We start from the raw sequence: 26811 nt of genomic DNA, 5'->3' as shown, positions 1-26811 counted from the left end.
TGGGGGCTGGGGCCGAGGCAGGCCAGGCCCGTGCCCGGCGGGGACGCCCCGCACACTCCAGCCTCGCGCAGCCGGTCCAGCCCTGCCCTACGGCTGGGCGCGCCGCCGCACCGCATCCATGTTCGAGTAAGAACCTGGGCGGCCCAAGGGCTCACGGGGGAGGCTGGGGGCACTGGGGAGGCGGCCTGGTGGCGGGCTCAGTGGACTTGGCTCGGGGTTCGCACCTGGAGCCGAAGTATGGGAGTTTGTGCACGTGGGGTCTGGCAAGGGGGCAACAGGGGAAGATGGGGGATGAGGATTGGTGGGGCAAGGTGGCCTACAGGGGTAAAAAGGACCACTGCGGACAGCGGGGAGGACGCCTATAGGTCTGGCTCACCACAACCAGGGTGCTATGCCAACCGGGTTTGCGGGGTCTTGGCTGGGGGCCCGAGAGCGCATCTCGCCTGGAACGCGGCCTACGAGAAAGGCCCCCAGGCCTGGCTCGCCCCTTTCTGGGAAGTGAGGGGTGGGCTCCGTGCTGACCCTGGTCCTTGAGCGGAAGCAAGCGCCCACGGGGCCAGGACTCACGGGCCGCAGACCTGGCGGAGCCCCCTCCCTGACCGATGCGGCTCCCACGGACCCTGTCTGTCTTTATATCGGAGTTGCTGGGGGATGGGAACTTACGCGTGGCCTGAGACCCTCGGGGGTAGTTTAAACACGGAACTGATCCTCCCAGCCTGAAAGTGTGTTTCTCATTATGAATTGCGTCGTAGAAGTGTGTGTGTACTTAGGTCTGGAACTCCTGGTGCGCAAATAGCTATGAACCTCGTTGGCTTTTTGTGTGTGTAATTTACCACTCCATTCCATCTGTGGCTCCGTGTGTTGCTGTAAGTGACTTTGTGTGTGTGTGTCTGGGAGCCTCTGTGATTGTTCCTGTAATTGACCTCCGATTACATACATCTGTGTGGGTGTTAAGTTCCTGTATGTCTGAAGGTTGCTTGGTAGTGTCTGCACATCTGTGGCTGTGATCGTTGATGGTGGTCTCTGAGTGCAATGTATCTCGTTCCATCTGTGGTTCCGATGTGTATCCGAGTATCTGAGGGTCCTGTTGTGCAGGCGGCTGTGAGCTTCTGTGTGTGTGTAATTTACCTCTGCTTTCATGTGTAGCTCTATCAATTACCTGTGTGTGTCTAGTTGTGACTTTGTGATGTGTGTACATGTGGGTCTGGGGCTCTGTGTGTGCTGCCACACCCTCTGAGTGTGCCTATAATTTACCTCTGAATCTGCCTGTGGCTGTGATCTCTGATTGTGTGTATAATTTATCTCAGATTCCATCTGTGTGTGAATGAAAGTTCCTGTGGGCTTCTATTCATGCCATTGCTGTGTGTCTCAGCCTCAGTATGTGCAGCTGGGACTCTGTGGTTTTGTGAGTGTGTGTATGTTTAAAGATTGTGAGAGGACCCCAGTAGCCCGCTCTGGGCCTGGGAACCTTCCTGCTGAGACCTTGAGTGTAGGCTTGATTTTTGGGAGGCGGTAATAACAAATGACATTTTCTCCCTGGTCCAGTTTATAAAGCATGCCCTAGGAATGACTTCACGTACCTAACCGCTGTGTAGCAAAGTGTGTATGTGGTGGTGGGCGGAGGAGCTGTTATTCCTGGGTCCTTCACGGCTGCATGAACGTCCTGCGTCTCTCCACCAGACTGACAGCAGCCGACACCTTCATCCCTTGCCACGTGAAAGCAGCCTTTGCTTTGTCTTCCCCAGCGGATGTGAACACAATGACATGGCTAGAGGGGCACTCAGTCATACATGATGTCTGACCACATAATTCGATCTACCTGGGATTGTGTGTATGTATGTTTGCTGGGGCTCTTGGTGATTGTTCTGGGTGGCCCTCTGTGACTATAATTTATCTAGCACTCTCTGTGGTTCTCTGCAGTTGAATGTGTGTGTGTGTGTGTGTGTGTCTCCTTACCGCTCTAAGGGAGTCCAGTTGGTCTGTGACACTTTGAAATTCTTGAGTTTTCCTTTTCTTCACACCTGTGTGTATATCTGTCCCTCTGTGACCAGAGGCAGGGACCCCATTCTCTTCTGCTCCCCACCCCTTATAACGGTCCTCCATTCTCTTTGGGATCCTCCCTTCCGTCTGCCACGGCTGGCTGGGGTTGGGCAGCTCTCCGTCTGTGCCCGCCCTTGGGCACTTCCTCTTTGCCCTGCCAAGGAACAAGAGCTGGGTGCGTTGGCCCTGCCTTGTTGGAGTGTGCTGTACCTGTGTTTAGACTTCCTGCCCCAGCCATGTGGCTGCCGGCGGATAGAACAGAAGGGTGAGAAAATGAGGTGGAGAAGAGGTGTTCATTTAGAACCTTTCCATAGCTCACCAGTGCCCTCGGAAGCGAAGCTCAAATGACTAACCAGGACCCATCAGACCTCTTCTCCTTCCTCTCCAACCCCAGTGGCCACCCACTCCCCTTCTTTATACCTGCCAAGCTCAGACCCTGTCCTTGAACTTTGTGTTCCTATAGGCTGGAACAGTCTTCTCTCACCTTTTGGTAGGTTGGTTCCTGATCCTTTGGGGCTCAGCTCAATAGTGAAATAGCCTAATGAAACATTTGCTGGCCCTCTCTGTAAAGAAACCATTCCCACACTTGGTGGCCTTATTCTTTATCTCGTAGTTCTCAAACTTGAATGTGCATTAGCATGTCCTGGGCCCCAGAATCTGTACTTGTGAAATCACATTCATGTATGTTTGCTTATTGGTTGTCTGTGTTCCCTGACCGGAATGTCACGTCCCTCCAAGCAGGGCATGGTGTCTGTTCTGTTCACGTTTCGGTCCTTAGTGCCTGGTTCAGTAGCCCTAGTGATACTGTGAACTAGGTGTTGGACTGCTGACGGCAAGGTTGGCCGTTCAAACCCAGCAGTGACTCTATGGGAGGAGGATGAGGCTGCCTGCCCCCATGAAGGTTTACAGTCTCAGGAACCCTAAGAAGCAGTTCTCCTCTGTCCTACACGGTCTCCATGCCCTCTAGGGTCTCCTTTGTCCTATAGGTTGGCTCCATGACAGCACCGGGTTTGGGTTGGGTGTTAAGGCCTGGCACAGGGCAGGTCTTTGGCATGTGTTTCTAGAGTGAGTGACTGGAGGTTAGAAAAAGTCTGTGGAATGTAACACCAGGCTGTGTGGTTTTTGTGTGGTCCCTCAGGGATACTGTAGTATCTTGGACAGATGATGGTGGGCCATGTACTCCATTTGAGTGGATAGCAGAAGCTGCCTGAGGGAAAATGCCCATAATCAAACGGGAGCACATTCTCTGTGTCCACTTAACATGTTTTACCTCATTTTAATGTGCTGGACTGCAAAGTCAGTTTGAACTGCAAGGTCGGCAGTTCAAGCTCACCCGTCGCTCCTTGGAAACCCTATACAGGGTCGCTGTGGGTCGGAACCGACTCGACGGCACTTAACAACAATAACAATCACCCTTTATGATCGGTACTGTTATTGTTCTTATTAGACACAAAAGGAAACTGAGGCACGGAAGGGTTTAGACCCTTGCTCAAAACCACACAGAGAGGAAGGAGCTGAGACTGGAAACCACTGACCTTTTTCGGGTCCATGTTCCAAGTGCTACAGCCCAGGCCACTGAGAGCCCAGCGGGGGGGATCTGTTGCTGAGTTAGGTGTGTTGGGGGCTGGGAGAGGAAGGCCAGACACTCAGTTCTGTAAGTAAAAGCAGATACTCATGGATCACCTATCATAAGCCACGCCTCATTTTAGATGATGGGATGCAGCTGGGAACCAACTGATTAAAAAACCCTTGTCCCTGTGGAGCTCCCATTCTGATGGGAGAGAAGGACACAGACTAAGAGACCATATGGTGTTGTTGTTAAGTGCCATCGAGTCGGTTTAGACCCATAGCGACCCTGCTTAGGGTTTCTGAGGAGTGACTGGTGAACTTGAATGCTGAACCTGAGGTTCAAAGTTTGTAGTCAGACGCATTAACCCACAGGGTCACACCAGGATTTCAAGAGAACATACAGAATTCAATAGTTGTGAGGTTGACGCAGGACTGGGCAATGTGTTGTTCTGTTGTGCATAGGGTCGCGATGAGTCGGTGCCAACTCAGTGGCACCTAACAACGACAACATAGAATTTCAGGTGGGCCTGTGGTACCCAGTGCCATCGGATCTGTATAGAGAGCAACAGGGAACTCATGAGCCTGTGGGGAAGATGGACAAGTTATCAAAGAGTAACAGCCCAGGGGGGTTGGGACTGTGATGGGAACTTCCCATGGGGCTGGGAAGACCCAGCAAAGGGCCCCCTGACTCTGCCTGGAATGCCAGGAAAGGGAGGGAGTTTCCAGGAGGGAGGAGATGTGTAAGCTGAGTCTTAAAGGATGAAGAAGAAATTTGCCAGGCAACCAAGAGAAAGGGGTTATTTGGACAGAGGAACGACATGTTGGAACCAACTTGGAGGCAAGAGAAACAAGTCTGTTGTCTGCTGAGCAATTCCAATTGGTGGCAGCCACACGGGACAGAGTCAGACTGCTCCATAGGGTTTCCTAGGCTGTCATCTCCCTCCTTCCCCCATGATGGAAATGTTGATTTATTGTGGGATGTGTGTATTGACAAGTTGGAGTTCTGGTGTGGCGCTACAGGATAATGCAGTGGACCTTGCGCAAGGTCAACTTGAACCGCATTGTTGTCAGTGGTTCAGACTCGTCAGCCGTTCCTCAGACAACCCTTTTCAGGGTCACTGAGTCAGAAATGACTGGACAGCACTTAACAACAACAGTTGACAAGTTAGTCATGTTTCTGGTCTTCTGGACCACTGGAAACTCTTGTATTTATTTGGGATGAAATAGAGCGATGTCTCTAAAAGTGTTTGTGGTGAAGCACCAGTTTTAAAATATTCTAATCCATTGTGGACAACCGTGTGGCCCGGCTCTGCATGTCTAGTGCGTTCTGACACATTGGTTTACCATGTGTTCAACAGCACGAATTCTGACGAGCTCCATGAGACCAGTCCACCGATCACAATCCTTGGCTTGTTGACTAAAAGTTGACTCCAAGTCATGGTGGCCATCTTGTTCGTATGGCCCATTGTGTGGTCGTATGTTTATCCATGCTATAGAGTGTACCCTTCTTTTGTCCTAAGCCCCTACCCAGCATGTTGTTTTTCTCTAATAGCTGATGTTTCCTGACTGTTACTTTTGTTGTTAAGTGACACTGAGTCGTTTTGACTCATAGCAGCCCTGTATAAGGTTTCCAAGGAGCGGCTGGTGGGTTTGAACCACCGACTGTGCGGTTCAAACGGAATCTGTGGTCCAGTACTGTATCCCACAGTGCCACATCAGGACCCCAATATTTCCTAATAACTTGGCTTAAATAAGTGAGTTGAACTCTTGCCTCTTTTTTGTTTTTTTTTGTTACATAGCAAAACCTACATAAATTCAGCTGTTTCTACCTGCACAATTCAATGATATTGATTACATTTGGCAAGTTTTGCAGTCATTTTCACCCCCCTTTTCTGAACGGTTCTTTCCCTATTAGCAGAAGTTCACTGCCCACCTCCAGGGTTCCCATGTAATTGTAGGTTGTTGTTGTCCCTTTGATGCTAGATAGTCCTTAAAAGTGTACAATGCTCAAGGCAGACATTCTTTACTATTGTTTGGTTTTAAGAAGACTAAAGGGGGCATTTTTGGTTTAAAGTTTACAGATGATCTCAGGGCAATAGTTTCAGGGGTTCATGCAAACTCCATGACTCCAGAAAGTCTGAAGTTGATGAGAATGAAATTCTGGTCTGCATTTTCCCCTGTTTTAATCAGGATTCATCAAAGGAATCTTTTATCAGAAAGTTCAGTAATGGTAGCTGGGCACCATCCAGTTTTTCCTGTTCTCATGGCAAAGAAGGCAGTTACCCACACATTCCATGTCCAGCTCCTGTTCCTGACTCTCCTCCTTCCTCTATTTCTCCTGGTGAATAAAGACTTCACTGTCTGCCTGGGATGGTCACTGACAAGCTTTTAAGATCCCAGGCACTACACAACAAACTAGGAGATGGTACAGAAACACTGAACATGAGTTAATTGGGATATTTCCTGAAACCATGACCCTAAACCTCCAAATCAAGGAACCAAATCCCATAAGCAGTTTCAGCAGATATATACTCGGAAATATATCTAGCATACAGCTTTTGCCCACTCAACTTTTTACAGCTGTACAATTTACTGATAGCAACGACAATCGGTAGCCCTCCCCTTTCTCAATTCAATTTCCCCATTATTGTTAATCTCCCCCTTTCCTCCCCCACCCCCACTCTTGGTAACCACTAATACGTCGCGTTTTCTCTATGCTAGCCTTTTCTTGTATTTTTATATGTTGTTAAGTGCCGTTGAGTTGGTTCCAACTCATAGAAACCCTGTGTCAGAGGAGCGACTGGTGGATTTGAACCACTGACCTTGGGGTTAGCAACCCAGGAAATGAGGTCAAACAATATTTGTCCTTTTGTGATTGACATACTTCACTCAGCGTCATGCCCTAAAGCCCAGCTGTATTGTCACATGTATCAAGATTTCATTTCTCCTTCCTACTGGCTGAGTGGAGTTGCAGGATAAGCACTGGACTGCTAACTGCAAAGTTGGTTGGTTTAAACCTACCAGTGGCCCCTCAGAAACCATATGCAGGGTTGCCATGAGTCAAAACTGACTTGATGGCACTTAACACCACCAGCTGGCACAGTAGTGTTCCATTGGCTGTATGTTCCACGTTTTGTTTGTGCACTAATCCGTTCGTGGGCATTTAGGTTGCTTCTACCTTTCAGCTATGAATAGTACTACAGTCCACACTGGCACACAAGGCTCGGTTTGAGTCTCTGCTTTCAAGCTTTTTGGGTATATTTCTAGAAGAGTGGAGTTACTGGGTCATATAGTAGCTCATATGGAGTCCTGGTGTGGCACTGCGGGTTAATGCGCTCGACTGCAAGGTCAGTTTGAACCGCAGAGTCGGCAGTTGAAGCTCACCAACCACTCCTCAGAAAGCCTTTACAGGGTCGCTCTGAGTCAGAACAGACTTAACCACAACACAGTTCTGTTTTGTTGAGGAATTACCCCATCATTGCCCTCAAAGGTTAGACCCGTTTACATTTCTACCAGCCATGGATAAGGGGTACATATTCCCGACATTCCCACCAACATTTGTGTGTTTTTCTATCTTTCTGATCTCAGCCTTCCTCATCTACCCCACTCACTGCTACCGAGTCAGTTTCAACTCCAGCGACCCTCTAGGACAGATAGAACGACTCCTTAGGGCTTCCGAGACTGTAAATCTTTAAGGGAGCAGATCACTTCATCCTTGTCTCTTGGAGTGGCTGGTGGGTTTGAACCACCAACCTTGAAGTTAGCAGCCCAGTGCTTAAACCATAGCCATCCGGTTGTTAAATGTTGTGAAATCGGTTCTGACCCATAGGGTTTCCAAGGAGCAGCTGGTGGATTTGAACTACAGGCCTTCTATCTAATTAGCAGTTCAGTGCTTATCCTACAGCGCCACAACAGGACTCCATAAGCCACCCTGTTGTTGTTAAGTGCCATGGAGTTGGTTCCGACTCAGCGACCCTGTATAAGGTTTCCAAGGAGCGGCTGGTGGGTTTGAACTGCCAACCTTGCGGTTACAGTCTAGTGCTTATCTTTCAGCACCACAGCAGAACTCCTTAGCCATTCTTTGTTGTTGTTGTTGTGTGGCGTGGAATTGGTTACGACTCAATAGCGACCCAGTATTGGGTTTTGGAGGAGCAGTTGGCGAGTTTGACCCACCGACCTTGAGGTCGAGGACTTATCCTACAACGTCACAGACTCTTCAGCTACCCTAGTTGGTTGGGTGTGTGCTATGGAGCTGGTTTTGACTCAGCAACCCTGCGTAGTGTTTCTGAGGTTGTAAATCTTTACGGGAGCAGACAGCTTCCTCTTTCTCCTGAGGAGCAGTAGGTGGGTTTGAACTGCTGACCTTGAGGTTAGCAGCCCAACACCTAATGCACGGCACCACCAGACTCCTTTTGTTTTAAAACCAGGAAGTCTTACGCCTTTGCCTTTCTCTTTCAACATTGCATTAGTTATTCCGGATAAAGCAGGGGATTTGTTTTACCTTTTTTATAAAGGCTGTTGGAATTTTGATCGGGATTGTGTTGAAAATGTAGATTGCTTTGGGTAGTATTAACATCTTAACAATCTATGAACATCTTTCCACTTACTTAAAGTCTTTAATCTTCTCCAGCAGTGTTTTATCATTTCCATTGTATAAGTCCTTCAAGCCCCTGGCTAGATTTATTCCTAGGTATTTTATTCTCTTAGAGGCTATCGTAAATGGAATTCTTTTCTTAATTCCCTTTCAGTTTTCTCATTGCCGGTGTGTAGAAACTCAGGTGATTTGGGTTTGTTGGAAGGTCAACTTGGCTAAATTCTTCTATTAGCTCTACCAGTGTTCTTGCGGTAGGCTGTAATCTTTATGACAGAAAATCACCTGATCTTTTCTCCTAAAAGGTTAAGTTTGGGGATCCTCAAGTGGGAAATATCAAGGTTGAAATATACTAGCCCTACATCCTTGGACAAACAGGCTCTCCTAAGCCTCAGTTCCCCATCTATAAAACAGGGTGTGGCGCTGTGGTCTAATGCGTCAGACTGCAAAGTCGTTTGAACTGTAAGGTCTGTGGTTCAAGCTCACAAGCTGCTCCTTGGAAACCCTATACAGGGTTGCTGTGGGTTGGAATTGACTCGACGGCACTTAACAACAACAAATAGTAAGAAAAGCTTATCAGTCCTCAAAAGAAAATCAATCCTCAAAATTGTTTGAGGATTGATTACATTAATCATATGGAGAGTGTGCCACAGTTAGCAGCGCATGTTCCTGGGAATGCAGTGCTCCGCACACGCACGCGCACACGCACACGCGCGCACACACACACACACACAGTCTTTATTACAGTTTCTATATTCACAGCAGTCTGCCTCTCCACCAAGCTCAATTCCGGAGGGCAGGGACCCTATCTGATCATCTCTGCTCCATACTGCCTCCTGCCAGTGCCCAGATGACTCACTTTGTCAGTCACCAGTGTTTTCTGAGAGCTCGCTGGTGGTCTAGGTACACTGTTGCCCTGTTGGGTACAGCTGGGGACACAGTGACAAACAACCTAGACCTGGTCTGAGGCATGAACAGGAGGATTTTAGATCCTGTGAGATGTGACAGAAGGGAAGGGTGTGTGTGTGTGTTTTGGATTTGGTGGCCATGGAGGGAGGAGTGTTTGAATTGAATGAGAATGATAAGACGGAGTCAGTGAGTTTTGGAGCCGAGGAGGGGCAGATAGTCCAGACTGGACTCACTCACACACAGGTGGGACCAGGCCGGGAGCTGTGGATCGGGAGAAGTGGATACAATGGAAATCGGTTTTGGAGGTGGCGCTGTTTAGGATTTTGGCTCAAGAAACTTGAGAGGAGGATACATGTAGTAAATAGTGTTGAAATGAAAGAATATGTTAAAAAAGAAACAGTAGCCACTCTTGAGAGCTTGAGCCCTGATGTGGCACTGTAGAATCAACATTGGACTACTAACTGCAAGGTCAGCAGTTCAAACCCACCAACTACTCTTGGAAACCCTGAGTACAGGGTCACTATGAGTCAGAAGCAATAGCACACAACATTTTGAGATACTGTTAGTACTTTACATAGATTGGTTCATTTAATCCTTCAAAAGGCCAGACAGAGAAGTTTATGTATCATCCCTAGATAACAGATGAATGTTGCACAGAGAGGATAGATAGAACAGGGTAGTGGGTGGATGGGAAGATAGATGGAGCCTTTGACAGATGGGTGGGGGTGGATAAAGATCAATGAGCTGATGAGTAGTCTCCTAAAATAGGCTCTGTTCCTATGCCCCCATCTGCATTTTCCCACAATGCCTCTTTTCCTTTGCCCTCCCAGCACCACCCCCCACTCCGGCCGGAGCACGCCCAGCAACTCCCCTTCTCTCCGTAAGCGGCTGCAACTCCTGCCCTCAAGCCGGTCCCCACCTGAGCCTGAACCAGGCAGCATGGTAGAGAAAGGGTCAGACAGCTCCTCAGAGAAAGGGGGAGTCCCTGGGACCCCTAGTACCCAAAGCATGGGCAGCCGGAACTTCATCCGAAACAGCAAGGTTGGTGCCTGTCCTGGTGGGGTAGGGAAGGAGGTAGGGGTGGGGGTGGATCCAGGGACTCATTCTGACTCCTTTCCTCTCTCTTGCAGAAGATGCAGAGTTGGTACAGTGTAAGTATCTGCGCCAGGGAGCTTGCTGGGCCTGGAGGCAAGGAGGTGTGTGTGTATCCCCAGGCTGCAGCAGTGAAAGGGTGGCTGCTAGGGTCAGCATTCCCAGGATGAGACATGCTATGTTGTCATTTACCTGCTGCATTATCTTGGGTGGGTCATTTCACCTCTTTTGGCCTCATTCCTTCTCCATAAGCAACAGTCCTGACCTTATAAAGCTGAAGGGAATATTCAGTGAGAATCAGAGATGGCTGGTGAGTACCAGCCACAGGTTCCAGCTGATAGAACAAACCAGTAAAGTGGCAGCTTTCCATAGGATTACTATTACAGCTGTTAGGAGCAGCAGAAGCCAGCAATGGGCCAGACGCTGTTGGGGACTGAGGAGAGACTGGAGGGTTCTGGGAGTATTATGGGATGGAATGGGGTGGGGTGGGGCACCTAAGCCCCTACTCACTCCAGTTCTCACCTCCACTTCCCCCAGATGCTAAGCCCCACGTACAAACAGCGGAATGAAGATTTCCGGAAACTGTTCAGCAAGCTCCCAGAAGCAGAACGCCTCATTGTGGGTGAGACCTCCCACCCCTGACCCCTTGTCCCTGAGTTCCCAGCTCTCTCTCCTGGCTGGGTATTGTGCTGGCCAGGCCAGCCGTGTGACTTGAGTGTCTGCCTGTCTCTCCCCTCCGCCGCTCTCAGATTACTCCTGTGCTCTGCAGCGCGAGATCCTCCTTCAGGGCCGCCTCTATCTCTCCGAGAACTGGATTTGTTTCTACAGCAACATCTTCCGCTGGGAGACCACAGTGAGTCAAGGAGCAGGGCATGAGGTGGGGCCTCGGGTGGGCAGGCCCCAGGCCCCTTCTGAGTCCGAATTTGTCTCTCCAGATTTCTATCCAGCTGAAGGAGGTAACCTGTCTGAAGAAGGAGAAGACAGCCAAGTTGATCCCCAATGCCATTCAGATCTGCACAGAGAGCGAGAAGGTGAACCTATACCAAGGGCTCCTGCCTCCCCTTAGCCCCAAAGCCAGCCAAGGCAAGCCCTGTTGATTCTGCATCCTGAACGTCTCTTGGTTGGCTTTCTCTCCATTGTCCCAGCCCCGTTCTGACCCTGGTTCCCATTGTCTTTGATCTGGATCTCTACGTTAGCCTCCCATCTCTCTCCCTGAAATTCACCCCGCACACAGCTGCTCAGGGTTCGTGTTAATAGAGAAATTCTTCCCTTCCATATAACTGTCAATTCAGCTGCCTCCTCCCCTTGGAAGCCTTCCCAGACTCTGAATTCTGCCCTCATGCCTGCTACTTCACGGTCACAAGATGGCTGCCTCACACCAGAGGTCCAAACAGGAAGTAGGAAGGAAATAGAGGAAAGATCTCACAGCCGACTTCCCATTTTGTGTTGTTGGCCCAAAGTGTGTCAATGGACTATCCCTAGTGTAGCACTTTCGGATAAGCACTGGACTGCTAAAGGCAAGGTCAGCGGTTCAAACCCACCAGGTCCTCCTCACAAGCCCTGTACAGGGTCACTGTGAGTTGGAGCCTGCTTTGTGGCATTTAAGAACAACAGTGGCAAAGGAGGCTGAGAATGGACTCTGGGTTTCCTTCATTACAGCTCTTCTCCCATCATTACTCTGAGCCTCCATGTCTAGAGAAGAGTCTCCCTCTCTCCCAGGACTGTAAGTCCCTTTGAGGACAGAGCCGGGGCTGTCTCTTCACTCTGGTGACCTCAGCGTCACTTGCCTTGGGACAGGCACACGGTTAACATGCTGCGTAATGAATGGCTAGCGACGGGGCCAGTGTGAGGAGCAAGGACTCCCATGATGCTCTCCTTCCTCTCTCCCTCCACCTTCCTCATACCCCTCTTTCTTGCAGCATTTCTTCACGTCCTTTGGGGCCCGGGACCGCTGCTTCCTCCTCATCTTCCGCCTCTGGCAGAATGCACTACTTGAAAAGGTGGGCTTGACTGAAGCCAGGATGGGGTGGGGATGGAGAATTAGGGGTGCCAGGATTTAGGGAGCTGGAATAATTCAGAGCTTTTCTCCCTGGCCGCCAGACCCAAAGTACCCACTGTTCCCTCTGTAGACCCTGTCAGGGGACAGCCAAGGGCTCCAGGGTCAGCCCCTGCCTTTAAGGAATGTACATCCACTGCCCCTTAGCCAACCGTCTGCAGATCAAAACTGCCCTGAAAATGAGAGCACTTTTTGAATGCTTAGCAGCAAAATCTGACATGAACTAGCATGTGGTTATTTATTGTCTATATCAACACTATCATGGGATCCTGGTGTGGCACTGCAGGGTAATGCACTGGGCCGCAAGGTTGGTTTGAACTGCATGGGCAGTGGTTCAAACCCACCAGCCGCTCTTTGGAAAGTCGCTGTGAGTCAGAACAACAACAAACACTCCAGGGAACCCTGGTGGTGCTGTGGGATGAGCGTTGGGCTGTCAGTTGCCAGGTTGGCAGTTCAAACACACCCACTGCTCTTGGGGAGAAAGATAAGGCTATCTGCTTCTGTAAAGAGTTAAGAGTCTTAGAAAGCCTGTATAGGATCACTATGAGTCAAGTTGACTTAGGGGCAGTGGGTTTGATTCAGTTTGCTTATCAACACTATCTAAGAATATTTGACTCTGATAAAAAAAATACAAGGGCTTTAAAGAGTTCACGGAAATGTTGCATAATCTTTCAATTCCACTTTTCCACAAATATGTTGAAGCCCCCCTAATAGTCTCTACTGTGCTGCCCAATATGGTAGCTACTAGCCACCTAAGTGGAGTCCTGGTGTGGCACTGTGAGTTAATGTGCTGGACTGCAAAGTCAGTTTGATATGCAAGGTCGGCAGTTCAAGCTCACCAGCCGCTCCTCCGAAACCCTATACGGGTGGCTATGGGTCGGGATCAACTTGTTGGCACTTAACAACAACAAGCCACCTGAGCACTTAAAAGGTGGCTAGTGCAAATGAAAGTTATATTTTATTTAATTTTAACTTCGTTTTATACTTAAAGGCAGAAACATGTGTCCAGGGTATAATTATTTATATAATTATAAATAAATATAAAGCCATCCTGTAGTACCCAGTGTGTAGTATACCAATGACTTCAGGAGCCATTTCTACTTTGTAAAATGATGGTACACCCCAATGAGCTTTTCTTTAAGTGGGTCCTCCTGGTGTGGTGCTGCAGAATAATGTGCTGGACTGCAAGGTCTGTGGTTCAAACTCACCAGCCGCTCCTTGGAAACCATACACTGGGTTGCTGTGGGTCAGAAGTGACTCTATGGCACTTAACCACAACAACAGAGAAGGATATTAGCCTTGTTTAGTCAATTTCTCTTTCCCTTCTTCTTGTTACACGAAGGTCAGGTGACCTCCAGTTATGAAGGGAGCAGGGAGTGGAATATCTGACAGAGGGAAGAGGAATGGGACATAAACTAATCATGATTCATCCCTGGAGCTGGGGAAGATTTTTCACCCTGAACAAAATAAGGGTTTTGCTGACCGGGAGGGAAGATGGATCTGTTGGGTACCATCACACAGCGCTTGCTGTTGGTGGTCTACAGCACCCAAAACTATCTTCTCCAGCTGAATTGCACTCACTTTGTGGGGCTGCTCCAGCTGTGACCATCCTCAGGGGCAAGAGAAGGACAAGGCAGGACCAAGGTTTCCAAGGAGAGTTAAAACTTAGGTCCTAGAGCCGGACTACCAGGATTCAAGTCCCCAGACTCATCACTGCACAAGTTGTTGATCTCCCTCTATCAAATGGGAATACTGGCCTAACAGAGCCCACTTCACAGAGATTTAAGTGGCCAGTGGTATCAGGTCTTTGAGGAAGGGCCTCGTAGGAGAAATTCCACAGCTCTGACCAGCCTTCCTGAGACCACAGCACAGCACTCCACTTCCTAGTTTGGTAGCCATGGGCACATGACAGCTCCTCTCTGCCTGAGCATCACCATTTTTAAACGATGATAGTCTCAGCACTTACTTAACACAATGGCTTTGGAGACTCAGTGAATTCGCACATATGAAGGGGTTGGAAAAGCGCCTGGTGCATTATAACCACTCAGTAAATGTCAGCTGCTGCTACAACTACTGCTATTCGTACAATTACTGTATCATTGTCTTGTGGCCACACTGGCTGTGGGTAGATGAAGTGCCAGGACTCCTGAGGACACCCCAGGAAATGCATAGTTAAAAGGGACAAAACAGCCTAGACAGGAGCTAGACTGTTTTTGGTCTCCCCCTTGTGGAGACCAATGGAACTGCTGAGGCTTGAGTGCTGGCTGTGGGTACGGGTGGCCCCAGTGAGGTTGAGGTCAACTGGTTGTCTGCCTGACTAGACGCTGAGTCCCCGTGAGCTCTGGCACCTGGTACATCAGTGTTACGGTTCAGAGCTGGGCCTCACCAGCGAAGATGAAGACTATGTCTGCCCCTTGCAGCTCAACGGCCTGGGGTGAGTCAGAGGTTGGGGAGGTTCCTGGGTTGGGGAGAGCGGCATGGGCTGGAGTCTGGGGTGGACTGAGAGATCCAGAGGGGTTGTATGGGGTCTACAGGCCACTTGAGTAGCTTCTCTCTTTCTCCCTTTGCCTACAGGAGCCCCAAGGAGGTTGGAGAGGTGATCGCTCTGAGTGACATTACTCCGCCAGGGGCAGCTGACCACAGCCAGGAGCCAAGCCCAGTGGGTTCTCGCCGTGGTCACATCACCCCCAACCTCTCACGGGCCAGCAGCGATGCAGACCATGGGGTGAGGAGGGTATTTCCAGAGAGAGACTGGAAGGCTGGCAGTGGGGTAGGAGAGAGGAAGCCTGGCAGTGGGGTAGGAGAGAGGTAGAGATGGACAGACTTGGGGACACAAAGGAGGGGATGGACAGATGAATGGGGTGGGAGGATAGAAGGTCAGTGGTGGGGATGGACAGAGGATGGGAAAGAGATGGATGATGGAAGGATGGGGGAAGGATGGATGGATGGAAATGGGGTTGTTAGGAGGAGAGACAGGTCAAGGGGGACAACACAAGGACAGGTAGAAAGATAAGGCATGGGATAGATGGACAGGACAGGGAAGAAAGCGTGTGGTCCCACAGCCCCACCCAGCTCAGATGTAAGCCCTCCATGGTCTGTCCACCCCGCAGCCTGGGTTTTCCTGACTGAGACCTAGGTGCGTTCTAGTGTGGGGCACGGAGGGCCCGCAGACTGTAGAGAGGAGACAGGGATGGACTAAGCCTTTCTCTGTAGGCAGAGGAGGAGAAGGAAGAACAGACAGACAGCCAACCGGATGCCTCCTCCAGCCAGACAGTGACCCCAGTGGCTGAACCCCCGAGTGCCGAGCCCTCTCCGCCAAATGAGCCCACCGCCCTGGGCCCCTTAGATCTGCTGCCCAGCGAGGAGCTATTGACAGACACAAGTAACTCTTCGTCATCCACAGGGGAGGAAGGTGAGGCAGAGGGACCCTTGGTCCATTCACTTCAGTGACATAGGACAAATTTAACTGTGGTGGAGGACACAGACTGGGACTATACCACCCAGGGTGGGCAGACATGGCCTGGTCCAGGCCTTCAGACCATGTTAGACATCTGTCTGTCTGTCTGTTTGTCTGTCTCTTGGTTCTGCTTCAGAGGTAGCATAGCAGGTTAGACAGAACACTACCTGTGGAGCTTAATCACCAGAGTTCAAATCCTGGCCACCCCACATTATAGCTGGGAACTTGGGCAAATGATTTAACCTCCCTGATACTCACTCTTCTCATCTGAATAATGGGCTTAATAAAAACGGTGGTGTGGTGGTGGTGTGCCGTGGAGTCGGTTCTGACTCCTAGCGACCCTGTACAGGGTTTCCAAGGCTGTAAATCTTTGTGTGAGCAGAAAGCCTCATCTTTCTCAGGCGGAACCGGTGGTAACTTCGAGCAGTTAACTGTAAGATTAGCAACCAGACTCATACCTCTATCCTACCAGAGCTCCTTAATAAAAACAGCCCCCAACTTACAGCTTTGTTGAGAGGTAGAGTTCATGCTTGTCAACCATTAGTCTAAGTGTTAGCTGTTATTTCCTCTGGGCTAGTTTCATTTCCTGTGTTGGCTTCATTCTCAGGTAGCAGTTTTTTTTTGTGTGGGGGCAGTGACAGTCCCTGTCCTGCCTCAGACCAACTTGGTCAAAAGCTTTCTGATTGGTCCAACGTGGAGCAGAGCCCACCCTTGAACCAATCGCGGGCCTGGGAGCACATACCCACCCCTCAAATTAACTGGGATTGGCTGGAGCTAGGTGTGTGAACCGACCTGAACAGTCATGGTGGCTCTGATTGGCTGTGCCTGGCGATACCATCCATTCTGGCTCAGCAGATAGACCTGTCCATCCACACAAGGCCTGGGAATAAGGAAGAGTGGTCTCCGGGGGAAACCCAGGAAGTTGCCTCGCAGAGGAGGCCAGCAGCCTTTACTTCCCTCTCTGTCTCCCAGCTGACCTGGCCGCCCTGCTTCCTGACCTCTCGGGCCGTCTCCTCATCAACACCGTCTTCCACGTAGGGGCCGAGCGCCTCCTGCAGATGCTCTTCTCGGACTCGTCCTTCTTGCAGGGCTTTCTGAAGCAGTGCAACTTCACAGGTCAGGGGGTGGGGTGCCCCGCCAACCCCCAAGGTGGGCACTTTCTGAAGATGGGTGGGGAAGCTAAAAGTGGGGTTTGGATCTTAGGCAGGTTTCGGAATCACTCTATGTTGCAGTTTCCTATTCTGTAGAAGAGGGGTGTGCTAATAGTACCCGCCTCATTGTGTTCTCATGAGACCCTAAAGAGCTAAGGCTAGAAAAGCGCCTAGAACCACAGTAGTATGTTGGCACGCCACCCCGTTGCAAGCGAAACCCACTGCCGGCGAGTTGATTCCGGCTTGTAGCAACTGTGGCGTAAGAACAGCATAGAATTGCTCCTTAGGGTTTCCCAGACTATCAGCCTTGACGGAGCAGACCGCCTCATCGTTCTTACACAGAGTGGCTGGTGCGTTTGAACTGTAGACCTTGTACATAGCAGCCCAGTGCGTAACCCATTTCTCCACCTGGGCTCCAGGAAGTGCTTCATGAGAGTGAGTTAATGTCTGAGCGCCCCTGTGGGAAGATGCGTCCTGATCTTCCGCACCCCGAGTCTAGTGAGAAGGACATATGACACAATTAAGGACCATCCCACCCCGGAGTGATGTGGCATAAAGCAGCTTAGATGGTTGTCAGAGCCAGGGGACATCTGTGAACTGAGGTTCGCCAGGTCCAGGTGTTGGGGTGGAGAGGAGTAATCCACAGGGCAGGCATGGTATCTACAATGGCCCCAAGTCTGGACACAGCCACTGAGGATGTCCCTGGAGGCTGGGCTGCCCTGGTTAGGTCTGGAGTGTGGATGCCACAGTACCAGGTGAGGTTGAAGATTTGACCGTGGGACCAGCCGAAGAGCTCGAAGGCTGCAGGAGAGATTCAGCTAGAGGCTAGTCGAGTGGTAACTCTCCTTGCTGTCTGTTTCCTATATTGGTGAAAATGAACCGAGAAAATCCCCTGCTGAGTCTATAAGCTCGTACCTTGACTTAACCCAAAAAACCCGAACCAACTGTCATGGAGTCAGTTCCCACTCATAGCAGCCCCGTATAGGATTTCTGAGGCTGTAAATTGTTAGGGAAACAGAAAGTCTCATCTTTTTTTCCTGCAGAGCAGCTGGTGGGTTTGAACTGCCAACCGTACAGTTCAGTGCATGTCTTAGAGCATCGTCAGGGTTCTTTGAGTTAGGTGGATACAAGTTCCTCGAAACTGTTCTTACATCCTGGAGTTGCTGATACATCAAACTGGGAATGCTGGGATCTATGGAAAGGGGCAGGGGTCAGGTTGGGCTTTCAGAAGACAGTCCTGGAGCAGAGGGGTGATGGAGACCAGGAGCCTAGGGGCAGGCCGGAGAAAAGGACACAAGTAAGCCCAGGAATGCTGCTCAGAAGGCTGCATCTGGGGAAGAGAGGTGGGCAGGGCGAAGTCCAAGACTGGCGGGAGATTCAGGGCTGGTGGGGTCAAGTTTGAGATGAGAACCAAGAGGAAAGGCAGGTTTAGGGAGACACTCAGGCCAGTTTGGGCCCAGTAGGTGTGAAGGACCCAGGGGACTTCTATAGAGAAGTGTTTACGAGTGTAGGATCTCAGGTCTAAGGTTTAAGGGATTAGCCAGGGCTGCTATAGAGAGGAGAAACTGAGGCTGCAGGACTGGATGAGGTGATCCCAGGAGGGAGGAGAAGTGTGAGGAGAAGAGAGGCCCCAGGTCTGAGAGTCACCAACATTGAGTCTTAGGTGCCCAGACGACTGGGACCAGCCACCAAGATAGTGACCAAGAGGAGGAGCAGGTTTCCAGAGAACTGGAACTGCTAACAAGACCGAGTTTCCTACAGCTTGTAGTCCAAGAACTGAAGACTGGTTTCTTCATTCTGTTCCCCCCCACCCCCCTCAGATGTGACCTTCAGTCCCTGGAGCGGGGACAGCAAGAGCCATCAGCGACGAGTGCTGACTTACACCATCCCCATCAGCAACCCACTGGGCCCCAAGAGCGCTTCTGTGGTGGAGACACAGGTGGGGTGGCTGATGGAGTGGGATGGCAGGGTGGCCAGGTGGGGTGGGCTCTGACCCTCCTTCCTCTCCCATGTCCTCTCAGACACTGTTCCGGCGCGGTCCACAGGCAGGTGGCTGTGTGGTAGACTCTGAGGTGCTGACGCAAGGCATCCCTTACCAGGACTACTTCTACACTGCCCACCGCTACTGCATCCTGGGCCTGGCCCGCAACAAGGCCCGTCTCCGGTGAGCTGAGGCCCGGCCTCTCCCTCTCACCCCATGGCAGCCTCAGAACTGTGGTCTCCACCTGGTTAGAGAAACAGAAGTGCTAACTCGGGGGTGAAGGAAGGTCCTTGAGACCCCTGAGAGACCAGGAGAGGGTGGTACTCCCATAAAATAGGATCCCCGTCTGCAGAGGGTGTTTGAGCTGCCAGAAGTCACTAAATGTGCAGGTGAGCAGTCCGGCTTCGAGCCCGACACTGTTCAGGCACTGGAGAGACAGCAAAACCAGACGGCGTGCCGTCTTACAGAGCTCATGCTGTAGTGCAGAATTGGGTAACAGACTCATCATCACATAAATCTACGCTAAGGGCTCTGGAGAAAGCACAGCAGGCTAGAGTGTGAGGAGAGGGTCTGAGGAGGCTCCTGTTCTAAATAATGTGCTCGGGGAAGGGCACTCTGAGAAGGCGAGCTCACCAAGAAGGATGTTGTTGTTAGGTGTAGGGGAGCAATTCATGCAGAACACTTCGTGCAAAGGCCCTGAGACAGGAACAGGGGAAGGAAGCATGGCTGAAACACAGACGTAAAAGGGGAGCTTAGGTGAGCTTAGGGAGGCAGGCAACAGCCAGGTCAAGTAGGACCTCGGGGACCCTGGTGAGAACTTAGGCTTCAGCCTTGACTGAGGTGCAGCCAGGGGAAGGCTGATAGCATCCTGCTGCGCACTAGTCGAGCGCTGAGCCCACCCACTGCCCTTGAATTGACTCCAACTCAGTGATGACGGTGTCAAGCTGCTCCTTAGAGTTTCAGAGGCTGTGATCTTTATAGGAACAGAGAGCCTCTTCTATCTCCTGCAGAGTGGCTGGTGGGTTTGAACCGCCAACCTTGCAGTTAGCTGTCCAATGCTTAACCCACTGCACTGTTGTTAGGTGCCATCATGTCGGCACTGACTCATAGCGACCCTATGCACAGCAGAACGAAATACTGTCCAGTCCTGTGTCAGCCTCACAATTGTTGCTACGCTTGAGCCCATTGATGCTGCCACTGTGCCAATCCATTTCATGGGGGTCTTCCTCTTTTTCTTCCGACCCTCCACTTTACTAAGCATGATATCCTTCTCCAGGGACTGGTCCCTCCTGATAATGTCTGGAGTATGAGAGATGAAGTCTGGCCATCCTGGCTTCCAAAGACCATTGTGGTGCTACTTCTTCCAACACAAATTTGTTTTTCTGGCAGTCCGTGGTACTTTCAATACTCCCCTCCAACACCAACCATAACTCAAATGCAGCAACTCTTCTCCAGTTTTCTTTATTCATTGTCCAGTTTTCATGTGCATAGGAGGTTATTGAAAGTATCATGTCTTGGGTCAGGTGCACCTTAGTCCTCAAACTGACATCTTCTCTCTTAACACTTTAAAGAGGTCTTGTGTGGCAGATTTGCCTAATGTAATACGTTGTTTGAATTCTTGATTGTTGCTTCCATAAGTGTTGATGGTGGATCGAAGCAAAATGAAGTCTTGGACAACTTCAATCTTTTCTCCATTTATATCGATGTTATTTATTGGTCCAGTGGTGAGGATTTTTGTTTTCTTTACATTGAGGTTCAACCACAGTGAAGGCTGTGGTCTTTGAGCTTCATCAGTAAGCCCTCTTTGCTTTCAGCAAGCAAGGTTGTATCATCTGTAGATTGTTAATGAGTCTTCCTCCAATCCTGAGGCCACGTTCTTCATATACTCCAGCTTCTTGAAATATTTGCTCAGCATAGAGATTAAATAAGTATGGTGAAGGAATATAACCTGGCGCACACCTTTCTTAATTTTAAACCATTCACTGTTCCCTTGTTCTGTTTGAACAATTGCATCTTGGTACATGTTCCTCATGAGCACAATTAAGTGTTCCGGAATACTCATACTTTGCAATGTTGTCCATAGCTTGTCATGATCCACACAGTCGAAAGCCTTTGCGTAGTCAATAAAGCACAGGTAAACATCTTTCTGGTATTCTCTGCTTCAGCCAAGATCCAGCTGACGTCAGCTCTAATATCCCTTGTAGTTCCACGACGTCATCTGAATCTGGCTTAAACCTCTGGCAGTTGTTTTCCGTGTACTGTGGCGGCCAGTTTTTAAATTATCTTCACCAAAGTTCTGCTTGCATGCACTACCCACTGTTTAAAGCATTGAAGCAGCCCCAACGTGCCTTTGGAACAGTTTGGATCAGATTCCTAAAACAGGCAGTCGAAGCCAGATGGAGTGGACTCACGTTGCAATAAACTCCCATTTAGAGGATAGTACCGCTTCCCACCATGGACGTTAGCTCCAGAGGGGAGGGAGGCTGAGAAGAGAGTCTGATTAAAGTCCTGTCTGACTAGGGAGTGGGCTTACTTTCCGGTCAGTCACTTGCTCTACCCCAGAGTCCTTTGCAGTCAGGACCAACTTGGACATGCCTCAACCCTACAAGGACCCTGAATGGACTCAGGAGTTCCCAGGCTCCCTCTGGCTGTGTGAGGAGCCAACTGACGGACAGGACAGGAGCAGGGAGACCAGGGAAGAGGCTGGAACAGTGTAGGGGCAATGGAAGGGAGGAAAATTTCAACTCTGGCTCAACCTTGTGGGCAGAGTTAATGGGGTTTGCTAACGGGTTGGATATGGGTGTGAAGACAAGAGGGGTCAAGGAAGACCCTGAGGTATTGGACATGAGCCACTAGACAGCTGGATTGCTTGTTGACTGAGGTGGGAGACACAGAGAGGAGGAGGTTGAGGGAGAGACCGAGCTTGGTTTTGATAAGGTGCGGTTGCTCTCAGACCCTTAATGGCATTAGCTGCCTGCTGTCAAACCTATAGTCCGGATCTCACCCTGGAACTTCAACTCCGAAGTAGATAGCGTTGAGGCAGCTCTTCAAGCCAGGAGACTTGCCGAGAGAGTGGGTGTGGGTGGAGGGCTGAACTGACCAGTATGCTGGATGAGATAAGTGGGGGGTCATGGAGAAACCACAGCAGGGACTTGAGGGACCCTGCCTGAGGAATGGGAACATCAAGGACTGGGGTCGGACCCTTATCCCCTCCCCTTACCTTGTCCCTCAATCCCAGAGTGTCCTCTGAGATCCGTTACCGCAAGCAGCCCTGGAGCCTGGTGAAGTCGCTCATCGAGAAGAACTCGTGGAGCGGCATTGAGGAGTATTTCCACCGCCTGGGTAGGAGGCCAGGGCCGGGCAGGGCAAGGCATGGCCTGGCCAGGTGCAGAGCCCCAGAACTCTGTCTTTTTGCAGAGCGAGAGCTGGCCAAGGCTGAGAAGCTTTCCTTGGAGGAGAGCGGGAAGGATGCCCGAGGCCTGCTGTCAGGCCTGCGAAGACGGAAGCGGCCCCTGAGTTGGAGGGGTCACAGTGATGGCCCCCAGCACCCTGAGCCTGATCCCTGCTCCCGGCCTGGCATTCACATCTCAGGTCAGGGTGGTCAGAAGGGGGAACAGTTGCCTGGGCTGGCATAACCTGGGAGACATTTCTCTGACCCCAAGCTGCTCACCCACAGGCTCCCTTAGTTCCCGCTTCTCAGAACCGTCCATGGACCAGGGTCCTGGGGCAGGTGTCCCCAACGCCCTCGTTCTCATCAGCATTGTGTGAGTAAGGGGTGGGGAGTGGGGTCCCAGAGGCCTGGGTGTGTGTCCTTGGGGCTCTCTGTGGAGGTGGGAGCTGGGGCCCTATTGCAGTGAGGGTCTAATGAGAAGACACTGGGGGTGCTCAGTTTATCAGCTGGGAGAGTGAAAGGTAGTGGTGGGGGTTTGGGGGGTCAGAGGGTGCTTTAAGGATGAGGCATCATCTGGGTGGACAAGAAGAGGGGTGTAAAAGAGGCCAGTTAGAGCAAGTGACATTCGACACACATTTTGTGTACCCAGCATCTAAGCGGGGTGATGCTGAGGACTCAGGTGACCAACAGTCCTGGAGGGAAACAACTGATCCCAGACCAAAGTGACGGGGGTTGGGACTCAGGGAGAGGAGCCAGGCTTCCCCAGGCTGTGGGAGTCCAGAAGTTTCCACCAAGCTCTGGTAGATGGGGTGGGTGGCTGGACAGGACTTGCGATCTGCAGCCCTCTCCCAACAGAGAAGCCTAGAGATGTGGGAGATCAAGACGCATGGACAATGGGGGACAAGGTCTCTGTGCTTTGAGTAGACCATGGGAGGGGAGGGACCGATCTGCTACATAGCCACTTGACCTAACTTCACATCAAAACCAATGCACCAGGGGCTGGCTGATATGCTTGGTTTGGGATTAAGAGGGTTGGTTAGGATGGGCTGGGCAGCTCTCATCTCTCTGTCTCCCCCTTCACTGCCTCCACAGGATCTGTGTGAGGTAGGATCCTGCATCCTGCACCCCTCCCACCCCCGTGTCTCCCCTCCTCCTGCATCCTTCCCCCCCCCACCCCCCGACTCTGTGCCCCCAGCTTTCACAGTGAGGCAGCCCTGCCTGGCAGTTCAGGATGTGGGCACTGGATGGGCCCGGGTTGGAGTCCTGATCTTTGTGTGGTCTGGGGCGTGCTATGCCCCCTCTCTGAGCCTTTGTTTCCTCAGAAAAAGTAGTAATTATTGTCCCCCCCTTCAAGGCACGGTTGTGTGGGTGGTCTAGAGATCAGTGCCTAGGACTCCTGACCTCTGACCTCTGACCCCTGCCCCCAGCCTCATCATCCTCATCGCCCTCAATGTCCTCCTCTTTTACCGCCTCTGGTCCTTGGAGAGGACAGCCCACACCTTCGAGTCCTGGCACAGTCTGGCCCTGGCCAAGGGGTAAGTGGGGAGTCTTAGGGGGTTGGGGAGACTTGAGCAGATTGCGGGGAGGCCAAACCCTCACTCAGACCGTGCATTCCCCACAGCAAATTCCCCCAGACCCCCACGGAGTGGGCGGAGGTCCTGGCCTTGCAGAAGCAGTTCCACAGCGTGGAGGTGCACAAGTGGAGGCAGATCCTACGGGCATCGGTGGAGCTTCTGGACGAGGTGGGAGGGGTGGGGCCTAGGCCTTCAGGCACCTGGCTTCAGAGAAGGCTGGGCAGCTAGGTTCGGGGCCCCACTGCCCTCATCCATAGGCTAGGGAAACCATTCATAGCCCCACTGGAAAAATCCAGGGGGTAGAAATTGGGATAATGCACTGGACCGCATGGTTGGTTTGAATCACAAAGTTGGCAGTTCAGACGCACCAGCCGCTCCTCGGAAACCTTATACTTAACAACAACAGGTTCACATACTAGAATTGTAGGATAAGCACTGGATTACTAACCATAGGGACTTTCTAGTATGGCACTGTAGGGTCCGTACTGAACTGCAAACCACAAGGTCGGCAGTTCAAACCCACCAGTTGCTCCTTGGAAACCCTATTCAGGGCCACTGTGAGTCAGAACCAACTCGACAGCACTTAATAACAATTAACCATAGGTTAGTTCGTTTAGTTCGAGCCCCCCAACCGCTCCATAGGAGAAAGATGGGGCTTTCTGCTCCTGTACAGACGTACAGTTCTGGAACCTTGAAGAGGGTCGCTGGGTCAGAATAAACATGATGGCAGTGAGTGTGAGGTTTTGAGATTGAGGCTCACATATGGGAAAACAGCCCAGGCTTCAGGTCTGGTTGGATCTAGCTTTGTCTGAGGATATCCTCTTCCCCAAGGAGCTCTGGTAGCGTAGTGGTTACGAATCGGGCTGCTAATCTCAAGGTCAGCAGTTCGAAACTACCTGCGGTTCCGCGGGAGAACGATGAGGCTTTCAACTAAAGATTGACAACCTTGGAAACCCTGTGCAGGGTTGCTATGGGTCGGAACCGGCTCAACGGCACTTAACAACAACATCCTCTTCCCCAAGATAAGGGTGGCACCCGTAGCCCCTGGCTGACATCCAGTTCACTTTCATTGGCCCTGCTGTTATTCCAGGCTCAGCTCAGCAAATCACAGCTGCCAGGGGTGGGGCCAAGGAGGCCACATGATTTGAAGATGGAGGATGGTTTCTCTAAAGGAAGTTAAGAGACTTATCTCCAGACGGGGGGTTGCCACTGATGTTCCCTATACAAGGGAACTTTGTACAAAAGTAGGATGAAAAGAGAATAGAATTTTCCTGTTAACTTTTTGAAGCCCCCTCGTATTTCCAGGGCAGCACTATGGATGACCAGGTTCAAATTCTGTGTGACCTGGTACAAATGATCACTCAGGCCTCAGTTTCCTCCCCTTGGGATTTTAATTGATGTTGCTCCCAGACTGTAGGAAGAGATAAATGAGTTCGTATTTTAAATCATACCTGGCACATAACAAATACCTTCTATGGGTTTGCTGTTATTAATGGTGCCTGCTGCCGGGCACACAGTAGGTGCTCAATAAATGAGCAAGTCCCTGTACAGTGAGGCCCTCAGTCGGCCCCAGATGGCACTGTGGGTGGGCTGGGCAATTCTAGGGCCCTTGTGTGTGTGGCACCTAAGGAGCCCTGGTGGTGCTGTGGACTAAGCGTCAGGTGGTAGGTAGTTCAATTCCACTCACCAGTCTGAGGGAGAAAGCTGAGGTCTGGTTCCATGAAGATTTAGTCCTGTAAGATCGCAGTGAGTCCTGGGAAGTGGGGGAAGATGGCATTGGCTGGTGGGGGATGACATGGTGGAAATGGAAGGTGGTCATTCCCTTATAGTAGCCTCAGCCCAGGGGTTGGGCTGCATTTCAGGGGCTCATAGCACCCTAAAATTACACTCGGAGACACACAGTGGGACATGCCCCTGGGACGCAGTGGGGAAGGATGAAGACCAGGACCCCATTGCTTAGAGAGGTTTGTAAGGCCCCCTCTTCCTGAGATAAATTCTAATTGTTTCTTCCTCTCAAATTGCTAAGGGCACAGAGTGGATTTCAAAGTGGATTAAAAAAGTAGATGTGGATCGAGCATTTAACCTTGAACTAGGCTACAGGCAGTCTCTATGTAATAAATACACGTGAGCCCCACAGCCCCCCTCTGAGGAGGATGCTCTTATACCCCCACTTCTAGACAGGAACACCAAGGCTTGACACATTCTTGCCTAAGGTGCCTGGAAGCATTTACTGTGTCCCAGGTTCTAGATGATCACCCATCAACTCCCCAAAAGAATCCTGTGAAGCATGTTTATGATTGACCCATTTTTCAGTTCTGGGAGCTTAGGCCCAGGTTAAAGGACTCTGCAAATGGCAGAGCCAAGATTTGGAAACCCAGGCCGTGCAGATCTGGGGCACACTTCACTCACAACCTGAGAGCAGTGTGCTTCCCCTCTGCTCACCGGGTGACCTTAGTAGGGGCGTGGTCTCTGTGCCCTCCCCACCTCCTCAGCTGCAAAGTGGGGCTGGGGGCGTCACACCCACCGGCACCCCACCCCTCTCCCGCCCCTTTCTCTCTTAGATGAAGTTCTCGCTGGAGAAGCTGCATCAAGGCATCACCGCCTCAGACCCTCCCTTCGACTCCCAGCCCCGGCCCGATGACAGCTTTTCCTGAGGAAGCCCGGCCTTACGGCCACTCCCCACAAATGGACACAGATGGACACAGCCTCGGCGGCCACTGCTGGCACGGTGTGAGTGCCGGGGGCCTCCCGCCCACCCCGCCCAGTGGCCCCAGCTGGGGGCCACGCCAACGTGGGGACCACAGAACCGAGATGCACTTTAGACCAGCATGCGTGCCCAGCCCAGGAACTGGCCTGCCCCATGGCAGGTCCCCCACTAACTTATTTTGTCTGGCTGGGGTTGCGGAAGGCGCCTCCTGGGGTGCACGATTCCCTGAGCTCTGGGTTTAATGTATTATATTTATTTGGGCCAGACAGAGCCCCAATAAAAGGTCGGAAATG

The 26811-nt window shown here is 51.1% G+C and overlaps 1 protein-coding gene across 2 annotated transcripts; it reads left to right on the top strand.

Moving 5' to 3' along the window:
* Window positions 1–26811, top strand: GRAMD1A (GRAM domain containing 1A). 2 transcript variants are annotated; one of them, XM_006867379.1, is made up of 20 exons: window positions 1–126; window positions 9940–10150; window positions 10240–10260; window positions 10739–10823; window positions 10951–11054; window positions 11137–11232; window positions 12121–12201; window positions 14579–14691; window positions 14832–14982; window positions 15471–15669; window positions 16687–16830; window positions 18686–18804; window positions 18887–19029; window positions 22085–22188; window positions 22264–22437; window positions 22523–22610; window positions 23330–23341; window positions 23665–23772; window positions 23859–23979; window positions 26373–26811. In XM_006867379.1, the coding sequence occupies exons 1-20, from the start codon at window positions 119–121 to the stop codon at window positions 26463–26465; spliced, it is 2175 nt and encodes a 724-aa protein (XP_006867441.1). In that variant the 5' UTR covers window positions 1–118; the 3' UTR covers window positions 26466–26811. The 2 variants fall into 2 exon arrangements, with proteins under 2 accessions (XP_006867441.1, XP_006867442.1); XM_006867380.1 differs by lacking the exons at window positions 10240–10260; window positions 23330–23341.

The sequence above is a fragment of the Chrysochloris asiatica genome, unplaced genomic scaffold (genome assembly GCF_000296735.1).
Source record: "Chrysochloris asiatica unplaced genomic scaffold, ChrAsi1.0 scaffold00104, whole genome shotgun sequence".
Taxonomy (NCBI): Eukaryota; Metazoa; Chordata; class Mammalia; order Afrosoricida; family Chrysochloridae; genus Chrysochloris; species Chrysochloris asiatica.
Note: the sequence above shows the minus strand (reverse complement) of the source record. Positions and strands in the feature narration are given on the sequence as shown.

Coding starts and splice junctions, on each gene's coding strand:
- GRAMD1A (XM_006867379.1), top strand. Junction 11,055..11,136: donor TCTTCCGCTGGGAGACCACA/GTGAGTCAAGGA, acceptor TTGTCTCTCCAG/ATTTCTATCCAGCTGAAGGA. Junction 14,983..15,470: donor GCAGCGATGCAGACCATGGG/GTGAGGAGGGTA, acceptor CTTTCTCTGTAG/GCAGAGGAGGAGAAGGAAGA.